Raw genomic sequence first — 13,402 nt, forward strand, 5'->3', positions numbered from 1 at the left:
CTCATCATAATTTCTTCATAAAAAACATCAACCATGTAATATCTATTATGACAAGCAGGTCTTTAAATGGCGATATAATTAAGCAACTTTATAAATAGCGTTGCCATCTGGGTACAGCTGTACGGCTCAACCTGTGTGCAATTCTTCATCTAACACTTTCAAAAACTTCGGCAGGAACTTTAACAGGTTTCTGAGAGAAATGAAAAGACTTCACAGGCAACAAGCTTAAAAAAATCCGCCGCACACAGGGCATTCTGGGAAATCTGGTCACCGTCTTTCATGTTACCTTCTTTCAGACACCCTGCTGTTTCTGTTTAATAGATTCAATCTTTCTTTCCTTCCTCACCTTCCCTTGCGGACTTTCTGGTGAGTTCTGATGCAGAACACACACACTCGCTCACGGTGAAGGTGATTGAGTTTCAGGACTGTATTATTCATGATTAGAGGAACGACACAATGCTCCATCTCTTCCTGATGACCTCATTACATACAGGAAGATGGCGATTTAACCTGGACTCTACAACAAACTTAACCCTGTGCGCCCATTTACAGCATCATCAGAGTCTTGCTTGTGTGTGTGTGTGTGTGTGTGTGTGTGTGTGTGCGTGCGTGTGTTGCATCAGTGGTCCGACTGTGGTCCATTTTTGACCCCTCGCTCTTCTCGTTTCCAAGCATTTATCTTAATATCAAACCATTTTGTGTCAACATGCCTTCACAGGGTGGGCTTAATAAGCCGTAAACGCACACACACACACGCACTTCTGTGCACGTACACACACCTGCATGTGCATAAGCTCAAGAAACAAAAAACTTTCTAAAAATGCCTTTATATTCGGATACGAGTTACACACACATATGGAACCGTGGGTACGAGGAAACCTCGTCGTAATATTTGTGCAAATGATAAACATTGGGTTATCCTTTGCATATTTATGAGTTCAATATCTTTGATTGGGTGAATATTGTTCTAATTAGCTTATTAATGAGGTCAATATCACTGATAAATAAAGCTTACGACGGCAATACTGTCTACCTGCACAGCGGTCTGTGGGAAGGACTTGTGTACGTGCGTGTGGGACTCACATGGCTGCGAATGACAGCTGCTCTTTAGTCAGATTCAATGGGTGGTTAAACGTGGTGATTCCGTATTCCTCTGGTCTGTGTCCCGCGGGCAGATTCCCTCTTAAAATCCCATTACTGGCCACGTTCAGGAACGAGGTGAGGGAATGCCAGCCCTGGTTGTAGAACCACACCTAAACACAAACACACGCCTGATCGAATACCAATTCTTTCTTATATGGGAATATACTTAATATAACGCAATATGGTCAATTATGTTTACATTTATTCAAATTATTTCAATAAATGCATTTCTATACATTGGAACCAAGCACTTATTATATATTATATCAATATACATGAAAAGCATCAATTCATAATGGATTATTCAAAATGCTGTAACATTGTTTAATATTCGTATTCTATATATTTCCAGATACACTGTATATTAAATGAAAAATATATTTTCTTTGTTTAAGACTTGGTTGGTTTTTTAAGGGGTTTATAACTTGTGTGTTTTATAGGGGATCACACTGAAATATCAACCCTGTTGCCATGAGTCTCCACACCAATAAAAACTGATTGTGTAAAGGATGTAAATGATCAAAAGATCAAACTCCTTTTCTAAAAAACATGTTATAGTGTAAGAAGTCAGCCCTGTTAGCATGGTTTTGTAAGTGTCTTTTAAAATCATTTGTTTCTTACCTTAACATTATCTCTTGTACCCAGTTCAACCAGAAGCAACTGAAGGGCTCGAAAAAGTCCATCTGTCATGTTGGTCTACAGAAGAGAGAGAAGGCGACAGAGAGGTTGAATCATCTCCAGCTGTGTGTTTGTGTTCTCGTGTAGAATTGTGATGCTGCTGGAGAATATGGAAACACTTGAAGAGAATGACTAGTAACACAAGGTAGGAATGCTGATAAAAAAAACAAATTGAAAAGCGGACTACCTCATTATTGAAACATGTTTTGTCTAAAAAAAGGATGATGCAGTGTCACTCTGAACAGGAAAATGACCGATGATTTAACATTTTTATTTTATTTCTTTATTACTACAATCTTTGGGCAACACAGAAATAAAATTGAAAAGACAAACGCATTTTTTACAACGTCTTTTGCAAGGCTTTAACTCAAAACCAACAAATCTTTGCATGCATCCACTGCTCTGTGTACTATGTGAAGAATTATGGGTAACGTTGTCACACTGTAGGCATATAGCATCAAGATGAGAGGTCATCCCTCTGCCTCCCGAGGGGATCTGAAATGTACCTAGATAGATATCTGATATGAACGCTAATGGTTGACTCTCCCCAGGCTACATTATAAAAACAAGATGAACACAAATGATCTTGCTCAAACACACACACACACTGAATGAGAGGGAGTGGAGAGCGCTAATGTCCTGCTATTAGCATTACATCCGTCCATCACAGAGCTAAGCAGCATTAAAATCCTATTAGACAGAGCAGACATTGGCACTTTGCCTGAGTTACAAACCTGGTCCATCGCAGTCGTGTTTGTAGGTATTTAAACGTAAATGTATTTTCTGTCTCAACAACATATCAAAATATTGACAGCAACTAAATCAATTTAACACTTTAACACTTCTACCTGAATTCAACTTTCGGAGAAATCAACACGTCTTAAACACAATCCAACTCCTCTATAGCCTTATCAGAGGTCCCTAATCATTTATTCATTAATTCAAACGGGTCTGAAATACATGAATTCTTATAAACAGAATGACCTTAAACCCTATTATAGGAACCTCAAACAATTCATTTGAAAAGCTCCGAAGTCATTCCTACAGTACGTGAAAAAAACGTACAAATTCTAAATGCTGTTAATATGGAGCTGCACAGTTTGTTGACCGTCTGTCCTAACATAAAAATGTACGTGCACAGAATCACACTGAACCTTTCATTTTGACGGTCCTAAAATTGAATATTCCAGCATCCCCTTTATTTCCGCGGCATTACATTAGGAGTCCGATCGGTTCTTTTACGCACCATTTTCAGAAGAGCGAACATATCGAGGGTAATAAATTGTGATTTGAATTTAAGGAGAGCAACAGATATGCTTCTCTAACTCCTCATAAATTCAACTGTATTGCGCAGTGAGAAAAACATTATCTCTATATTTGCTACTTAAATGTATGATAAATGCCGAGCCGAGGGCTGTGGGGAATTTTCACACCGTGGATTCAAAGGCCTGAAAAACGTTCACACGCTATTAACAAATGCAGAGGCAGTGAATCCGACGCACACTTCACATCGCTGTAAGAACATCACTGCCGAGTGCACCAAGCTGTTCATGCATATTAACAAAAATCTTCCTGTTTTGATGCATAAGTGATAAACGTGTATGCAAATAATCCTAATTACCGAATGCAGCTAATTTATAGGTAATTGCTACTTGTGAATCAAAATTAATGTGATGTTACTAAGGCCGACATAAAAGCTGGTGATAATTAAACAAGCGTTTGTTTCAGTCTGATACAACGCCTGAAGTGGATTCCAAAGAGATTGAAGCGAAAACACATTTCCTTATGCTAATTTACCTTAGCTTCCACCAATAGACCATGAATATACTAATTCTTAGAGATAGCGACAGGGAGGCAAAAGTTAGGAATCGCAGCTTTGTTTGCAAAATAAATCGCATGTTACTCTACACACTTGTTTTTATGTGGGTCCAATGGCGTCCAATCGCAAAGGTTATGACAACAGTAATTTCATCTCCTTGGAATTATGAGGTGCTATCAACCTTTCTCTATGCAGTTTGGAGATATCGAGCTTCCATTTGACTTGAAAAAAGTCCCAAAATATACCCAACGGATAGAAAACAAAACATCAAATGGAACCCAAAGAATTTAAAGCACAATTTCTCCCAACTGCATAGAGAAAGGTTGATAGCACCTCGTAATTCCAAGGAGATGAAAGTACTGTTCCAAATTCTCTCATAACCTTTGCCATTGGACCCACATAAAGACAAGTATGTAGAGTAACATGCGATTTATTTTTCAAACAGAGATAGCGACAGGGAGGCAAAAGTTAGGAATTACAGTTTAAAGAATATGTCATATTTACATATAAATATGTAATATATGTAAATATGTCAATTTTAGTTTGGGTATCTATATGACAGGTTTTCTTACTCTCTAACAACACAGCACCCCTCTGTTCCTCTCACCGTTTAATCGATTGACATCCCTTGATGGTGTCCGAATAACCAAACATAAAGTACATGAAGATGTCACAAAACGATTCAGAAGAGGATGCACGGCAGTGTCTGACACTCTGACCTACAACACTGTGGAAATGTGCACGGCGAGCTCCAGCAAAAAATAAAACATCCAGACCACATAACTGGAAAAAATCCCTTCACTCCCCGCAGGCCAGAGCAGAACGTCTTTACAGCCTGAAATGAGCTGCATCATTTTGACAAGGCCTCAATCATCAAACCTCTCAGCATCTCTACAGACAGCTAAAAAACCTCTCAGATATCTGAAACCAGTGAAAAGTTCAACTTATTCTGCTATGCATGTACTGTATAATTGACAGAAAGGGATGTGTGATTGATCCACATAAATAAATCTTCTCTCTATTCCTTCATCTGGCTGTGTATATTCATTGTTAAAGCTGAAATTTGTAACATTCGCCTCTCTATCGCCACCTCTGTTTGAAATATGGAACTGCATGTTCGTTTACATCCTCTTGGCGTTCGCGACACACCCATGAAATCTCACCCGACGGCACAATTTATAATGACTATAAGCTTGTGAATCGTGGTAAGGAGACTGGTTTTAATACACCTGCTCAATAACCGATTATCTTTCTAACAAGAAAAAATCACAGATTGCAGCATTCTGATGTCTGTTAAAATATATAAAAGAAGATTTGCTATTCATGCGACTCGCCTCAGTGGGATTCATACGCGAATGTTGTTCTTGTGTAAAATGCACAACATCTGAACTTCCCAACGTCTGGTGGTCTTACCTGCGAGACGTTGAAAACTAATTTGAGGTCAGTGATCATGGCCGTGATCTCAGACTCGTTCATTTTGACCTGCGAGTTCACACCTCCCACAGAGATTCCTCCATAGCTGTACACACAAACACACAGCACGTTATGCTTTTTTGGGTTTTAATATATATGCGTAAACCAAAGCACAGATCGGTTAATACATGATTGTATTTTTACTCTGCTGAATTGTATTAAAGAGGTTCTGCACCGTATTTTGCCAGACTTTTGGTAGTTTTTGAGCAGGAAGTCAGTCATGTTTCGCGCAGTGAGGTTCTGCAGTGTGTCCGTGGTGTTCTGGGTTCTCTAAAGAAACAAACAACAAACAAAAATGTGAAAAACAAAGAAATGATATACTAACATGTAATATCTGTTTCCTGATCAATATAATTCAAGACCAAATATGATTTGATGAAGAATGTTATTAAGAGAAAAACTATGAAAACATTGGGTTAAACAAACAACATAGAGTACAAATGACCCATGCAGAGTGCATGAGAATGATGTGCTTACTAACAATACTACACACTTTATATATTCTAAATGTTCCCAATTGCAAGATAAAGTTAATTATGAGAATAGGAAATTCATCTTTACATAAATAAATAAACACACACATTGTGTATTCCTCAGATGTGCAAGTGAGCGTGAATCTAATGACAATGGCTCAGTTCAACAGAAAGCCTTCTCAATGAAAAGAGTTGTGACGCACGCGCATGCACAGTTACATTGTTAGAGGCAATGATTTGTATAATGAACATCTATTTGTGGCTGATTCACGGAGATGGAACAGTCTGATTCTCATCAGTTGTTTTCTATCCGATTCTGAAATAGATCAATAAAAAGACCGAAAGAGAGAAAGATGTTTTATAGACGTCGTGAAATTAAAATCGCGAGTCTGCGTCTGTCGGCATTGTGGTCATTAGTGCACTTCTAAGGGTTCGGAAAACCTGTGTGAAAACATCGATTGTTTTGCAATTATGTTTGATTCCAAAAAAACACACACTTGAGCATTCAAAAAACGATTTCCTATCAAATTTCGCATGGCCTCTATGATTACCAGCACAGCTAGATATCTTTCATTAATAAAAAACAATTTTCAAATGTTCGGCACAATCTGGGCAAAGACAACCCACCTGGCGTTGCAGTCGAAACATAATCAAATGTGACCAGAATCTTTCACAGACAGAAAATAAAAACAAACACATGATCCTGCTGGTTCTTGCTCTTAGATGCCTCCAACAGCGCAGTAGTGAGGTGACAAAATAATTCGGTGTTTACGGGTTCCATACTTTCCCCATTTTGGCAAATTGATATACTCCCAATTATTTTCTCCAAAAGCAGCCCATGAACGGTTGCTTACTTTGCCCGGCTAAAAATGAACATCCAGTCTTCTGGCATTAGGAGAGTTTTTTCATGGAATAATGGTAAGAATAGGCCACGTCATGGAAGTATTTGCATATTTTTATAATAAAAACGCATTTTAAACCCTATAATAAATGTTCAACTTGCTTCAGTGATTACATACAACAAAATTGCATTCGCTCAAATTTTGATCTCCTTTTGGACCATAAAACGCCTGCTGACTTTTACTCTCAGATGCTGAACAACATTTAGCCCCTCGAATAAAAGCCTTTGATTTGAGTGCCTGCCAGCTTTACAGACAGGCAACAGATCGCGGGCAGTCTGTGGGCGAGCCGTCAGAATATCAACTTGCAAACAAAGTAAATGCAACGGGGAAGACATGAATGTGCTGCCACGTCAAAACAAAGCAACAAAGAATGCAGCGCAGTAAACAGCGCGCTGATTATCGCAACTCTCTAAAACACCACCGTCCTGCAGTCGAAACCACGCTAACTCACTTTACAGATTTAACCAACACGTAACTCCCGCCTGCCGTTGCCATGGCAACCGGAGTTTCATTAAGAAACCCGCATGGCGAGTGTGCCTCCTCTCTTAACTTATCAAGGACGCAGCGAGACAGACAGAACGAGGGACGAGAGTCGGCCAGAAGAATCGTCTGTGATATCAGATGTGTCGCCGATCAAAGAAACTTTGTGTGATTGTGTGTGTCTGAGAGCAGAATCACTTAAAATGATTTCATATCAACAAATAAATATAATCTACAGATACGCGGGAAGAAATCTCTTCAGACATGCTAGGCAGAATTGAGTTTGTGGCGCATAAATGTATTTACAAAAATATAGAATTTTATTTACGAATCTTTGTTTTGAATGTGAATGCACCTTACTTTTAGTCATCCTGGGGTTTCTTTGAAAAGTAAACTGTAAACAACTAAAAAGAAAAACGGCACAGTTTCGACAGCCGGGATAATAACATTTAGGTATAATACATATTAGATGTTTTTTAGGTTATTTTACGCCGACATTTGGAGTCTATTTCTGCAGTTTGACTTTTTGTTACCGGATTTCAAATAAACAGTAAAAGTACCGTAATGTACTCTGTAAATGATTAACAGTTTTTTTGCGGCCCTTTATCCGGTTATTTGTGAATCGATCATTTGTTTGTGGATCTCCCTCCATTTATTTGTCAACATAAAACAATTCTAAGCCTGGACACCCTAACAGGAGTCATATATATTAACATCACAACAGTCACAACAGCATAAAACCTCCAGTAGGAGCTTCATTGAGGCGTAATGGAGGTGGAAGATGTTCGAAAAGGTCACCAGGCTAACAGGACATCATACGAATTTTAGTGCTGTGATTTGAAGAATCCAAACCTATAAAGTTGTTTTCTCTGAGCTTTAATCTTTTTCTCGGTCCTTCATAATCAAACTGGTGCGAATTTACATAACAAAACTTAATTTGAGTCTTGCTTTTGTATCTGAATACATACGCACATTTCAGGATATACAGTATATATACAGTGCCCTCCACTATTATTGGGACCCTTACGAGCAAAGAAGGCAGTACAAATAAATGTACATTGTTCCTCCTTGTGATCTTTTATAAAATAAAACAATAATATTACAACATTTCATTAAAGTGAAACAATTTGATGTGGGGGGGATATAACATTATAATTTTTTTTCTCTTTTACACCCTAGTCACAATTATTGGCACCCCAAGAAATTCATACGAGTAAAACATCTCCCACGAATATTGCCATTGATATTTACATTTTCTCAGCACACCAATGTGACAAGAAACATGACGTTTTTGTTGCTCAGGAGAATACATGAAGAGTTTGGTCCCAAAATGAGATAACTCCATATTTAAAAAAATCTAAAATCATGTTTTTATGCTGTTATCGTGTTTTTATTGTGCTGTTATGGCTTAAATCAAAACATACCAACTGCAGTTTGCTTGATATTAATTGGACTGCACGATAAAACAAACTGGAGTTCTCATTTTGGAACCAAACTCTTCAAATATTAGTAACACAAAGCCCAAACCCCCTTAATCATTTGGATGGATAAAATGGATAAAACCAAAGAATATAGTTCTCATGTGCAATATTGTTCTGTTGGGCTACACAAAATAGCTTTAAGGAACAAATATCTCATTTCTAACATCAGGGCAATGATCAAGAAGTTTTAATGGACTGGAGATGCACATCGAGGAGAAGAATGCATGTGGCCAAAGACTCTTCAAAGAACACTGATGGATATTTGAATCTCCCATACTGGAACATAGACCAGGACTGGGTTCTATGGCCATATGAAATGAAAAAAAAATTTTTGGGCAGTAATAACACAATATGGGTTTGGTGCACACAGGTATATAAAATGCCCCATGTCCACAGTTAAATATGTGGCCATGTATCAGTATTGTTGTGAACCTACTTTTATACCAGAGGTACCGGACATCTTGTTCAGATATGCTGCATCATGTTTTATGTCAAATATCAACAAATACAGACTTGCTCTGCTAGAAATATTAAAATGGGTCGTGGATAGATCTTCCATCAGCACATTGGTACAAAATAAAATCATCAAACCGACAAAAAATGTGTCACTTATCGCAAAATCATAGCCTGCCACAGCCATCCCAGTTCCCCGGTCTCAACCCTATAGAAAATGGGTGGGATGAACTGAAGATAAGAGAGCACCAACATTTGAAGGATCTTAATAGATTCTGTATGAAGGAATCGACTCGGATGACTGGCCATATATTCTCAAACCTCGTAAGACATAAAAGAAAAGACTCAGATCTGTTTTTCATGCAAATGGACGTTGCAGAAAGTTTTGAAACAAGGGTGCCAATAATTGTGGCCAGGGTGTATTAGAGAATTTATTTTTCGTATTATGATATTTCCCCCCACTTCAAATTGTTCTACCTAAATGAAATGTTGGAATATTGCAGATTTTTTAAATAAAGATCAATAAAAGTGGAGGGCACTCGATATACGTATATATATATGTATGTATATATACAGTATATATGTGTGTGTGTGTATTTCATATGATTTAAAAAAAGAAATGCAGAAATCATAAGAAAAACGGTATTTAGTACTTTCTGATGCTTGACAGATTTGATAGTAAAGACCCAGAAAATTATAACACACACACGATGGATGGATGCTACTCAACACCACCTAGGACTCATTTTGTTCTATTAATGTTTTGACTTAAAGTGATTTGAAATTAAAATTCTGTCATCATTTACTCACTCTTATTTCAAACCTGTATGACTTTCTTTCTTCCACTGAAAAGAATATATTTTGAATACCAAGTTGGTAACCAAAGAACACTGGCCCCCATTCATTTCTATTGTACGGACACAAAATGAATGCAAGTGAACAGGGGCCAGTTAACAATATTCTTTCAAATATCTTCTTTTGTGTTCTGTGGAAGAAAGTCAGAAAGGTTTGAAATGACAAGAGTTAACAATGAAATGACAAGAGTTAACAATGACAGAATTTTGGGTGAACTATCACTTTTATAAACGTGTTATGTAATACATTTAAATAACTCTTATTTGTTTCATTATTCAAAATTGGGAACTTTGTTGTCTATCCATTGTTTGCTTATCATAATTATTTAACCGGTTAAAATATTCTTCATACTGAATCTCTTTATTTAAAAAATGGCATTCCTTTAACTTGGACTGTAGGTTTTATTGAGCTAAACTGAATAGTCACACAAACACAAAGCCCAATGCAACAACCTTCTTAGCCTTACGTTTAACTGTTATCTGTTTGCAAATAAACTCTTCGTTTGTAGAGAAAGTGGTTGCGTTGGGGTTTGTGTGTGTGACTATTCAGTTTAGCTCAATAAAACCTACAGTCCAAGTTAAAGGAAGGCACATTTTTAATCCCAAAGGGGGTCGAGTTTTCTCATACGTAGCACCTAAACTCTAGAATAGCCTTTCCCGACGCTATTCAAGGGTCAGACACACTCGGCCAATTTAAATCTAGATTAAAGACGCATCTTTTCCGCCAAGCATTCACTTCATGCAAAATATGCTAAATAAACCAACGGGAGATGCTGACACTAGATATTATTTACTAGAATCATTTAACTTGTTATATAAACACCATGTACTGTGTTTTACCTTTTTTGTGTTTTTCTGATACTGACTCTCTGGCTGATGCAGGTTGAAAACTAAGTGCATATAACGCAATATTTACACTAGGATGTGTTAGAAGAACGTTAGTATAGTGTAGAGAATCTATGGTATCAGTAAACTACAGTGAGTGAATTATTATTTTCCAAGTGTTCAGAGAACTTTACAGGAAAAACATGAGGGCTTTAAAAATTGAGAAAGTGAGCAGACATTTTCTTTTTGAGTTGTTGCACACAGTCAAAAGATAAATAAGCCCTTCCGGGCTTATATATATGTGTGCTGCTGGTCTAATTAAAGCATTACTTGATGTATCTGAAGCCCTCAGGCAGGGGATAAGATTCATCCAGCCCCCATCACCCCACATACATCTTTGATTTATCTCCTTTATGTGTGTGTGTAGGACTCTTCCTCTTTAGAGCGCTCAACAATCATAGTTTAGTAATAGCAGACCTTCTGTAAACTGGGTCAGCGCAGTGTGTGAGTGCGTTTTCCATAAAGATGGTTGTTTACAGCGAAAGAGAGAATAAAAAAAGATTCAGAAGGAGCGATTCTAGTTTTTGAGTTTTTCAGAGTTGCAGACTGATTAACATATCTGCTGACACAACACCACTGCTCAGAAAACTTCAGGATATTCCTAGATTAAAGAGATGTTAAAAAAAGCTTTATATATTATGGTGTATATATCACCTTGGGATCAATTAAAAATACAATGAATAACTGGTGCATTTTTAGATCATTTAGGTCATCTCGCTATCGCTGTTTAGCTTATTAAGCCTTGTTTCCTCTTGACGCATTCACACAAGCCAAAGGGGGCACTGTAAACCCCCTCTCGTAATTTTTCTGTCATTATTTACACATGTGTCATGTAATGTTATGGAAACTGTAATTGTATCTGACACTGTAACTGTCATTTAACGAAATTGTAATGTACAGATTTGTCATGTTATTTTTTAAATTAAATTTACAAGAACATTGAGGAAACGTAATTTTATTTTGTACGTTTTTTTAAGAGGATTTTTTACAGTCGCAATTGCACGCAAATCATGGCAAATTTTTAGGTAGTAAATGCATGCAGCGCAATTGAAAATAAACGAGTTGAAAGCGAGTATAATAGCATATGTGATCCAACCATTTGAAAAACATTTAAATTATAGTTAAAATAACAATTTACATAAAGGCTATGGTTTGACTTCAGCGAAGGTATAGTAACCACGTCATGATTATTGACCTGAGGTGGCGGTAAGCCTCCCGCTCCGGGCGGGCAGTCCGGGAGCATGATGCTGCGTTGAGGAGTGCTGCATTGGCACTCAGGTGATGGATTCTCCATGGTCCAGTTCCCCTTGTCAAAGATCTCTCTGATGGACGAATCTACCGCAGGAGTCATCCAATCAGTGCCTCCCGCTGGATTACAGGGGTATTTACTAATAGAGGAACAGAAAGCATTGCTCTCAACGTGTGTTTGTGTGTGCATTGTTGTGTGTGTTTGCATGAGTGTGCGTGTACTTACGGGATGGGGTTGCTGCTCATGCATCGTGTTCCAAATTCAGGAGAACTAAGCAAAGCGTGTGTCACCTTCTGCACCTGAACTACACCTGCATCATCAGAACTAAAACACACAAGATTTGACACACTAGAGGTCCTGTTTCTAAAAGAACAAACACATATTTGCTTATAAAAAAACAGTAAGGCGTTCACTTATTGGCTGCTAAGGTGTGTGTGTACCTGTAGAAGGTGTTCTGTGGCGCTCCGTACATCCATGGCTGAAGCTCCAGTTTGGGATATTCCACAAACGGAGGAACGATCAGAGAGAAGATGAGTGCCAAACACACGAAGAACGCCGGCATCACCACCTGACACATTCATATACATACACGGCTTAATACATCTGCACCCACTATAGACGAATATATTTTTATACTGCACGCATTCAGCTCCCAATGTGAGCATTTGTCAAAAACACATACGATACACGTATAGCCACGGATAGTAAACTGTTTATTTTTGTGCTTAGATTTTTATAGAAGACTGTATTGAATATTTGGAGTAGTATTCTAGCGTTCAATTGCAAACACTCTATCTCTGGCAGATGTACTGCACGTGCTTGTGTTGGCTCGGTTAAATGTGTAAAAGGGTTTGATTAAACACTTTTAAACATTGGCGCTGTCACCCTTCATTCCCAGTATAATTAATTTCTCTCTATTCTTCCTCTCTTCTATCTCTCTACATGTCCTTCTTTCATTCCATTCCTCTGCTGACAGCCGGAGCGAAACCAGCGCAGAGAGAGAGAGACGGTGGCACGGCTTCACTACAGCTGATTAATTACACCCCATGATTGTCCAATTAATTCAAACACCCAATTCAAACACTCTCTGTTTACACTGAGAAAAATTTAAATGTGCTGCAGGGAGTAAACGCACTGGGAATAATGAAGGAGAAAACAATAGAACATCTCTCCCTGGAGAGAAAAGGAGACAGTGATGAGCATCAGCCAAACCGTAAAACCAAACCTGTGCACACTGTTGTCGTTTTTGTGCTTTGGACATGCAACCTTCATGAAGCCGATAATAACCAAATTAAGCTCAGAACGTGTTGTAGTCACTGTATGTAGCATGTAGTCACTGTATGTAGCATCTAGTCACTGTATGTAGCATGTAGTTACGGTATGTAGCATCTAGTTACTGTATGTAGCATGTAGTCACTGTATGTAGCATCTAGTCACTGTACGTAGCATCTAGTCACTGTATGTAGCATGTAGTTACGGTATGTAGCATGTAGTCACTGTATGTAGCATGTA

At 38.0% G+C, this 13,402-nt stretch overlaps 1 protein-coding gene across 2 annotated transcripts in view; it reads right to left on the reverse strand.

The window, feature by feature from the left end:
* Positions 1–13,402, reverse strand: part of LOC306892099 (phospholipid-transporting ATPase ABCA1) — a 105,180-nt gene that overhangs the window by 23,899 nt on the left and 67,879 nt on the right. For both annotated transcript variants that reach the window (XM_079452910.1, XM_079452909.1), the window contains 7 exons: positions 12,331–12,458; positions 12,116–12,214; positions 11,837–12,029; positions 5,289–5,383; positions 5,054–5,159; positions 1,765–1,839; positions 1,084–1,253 (listed from right to left, as the gene is read on the reverse strand). In XM_079452910.1, coding sequence (XP_079309036.1) covers positions 1,084–1,253; positions 1,765–1,839; positions 5,054–5,159; positions 5,289–5,383; positions 11,837–12,029; positions 12,116–12,214; positions 12,331–12,458 — 866 coding nt within the window. The remainder of the gene's footprint in view (positions 1–1,083; positions 1,254–1,764; positions 1,840–5,053; positions 5,160–5,288; positions 5,384–11,836; positions 12,030–12,115; positions 12,215–12,330; positions 12,459–13,402) is intronic.

Source organism: Barbatula barbatula (assembly GCF_947034865.1).
Source record: "Barbatula barbatula genome assembly, chromosome: 1".
Lineage (NCBI taxonomy): Eukaryota > Metazoa > Chordata > Actinopteri > Cypriniformes > Nemacheilidae > Barbatula > Barbatula barbatula.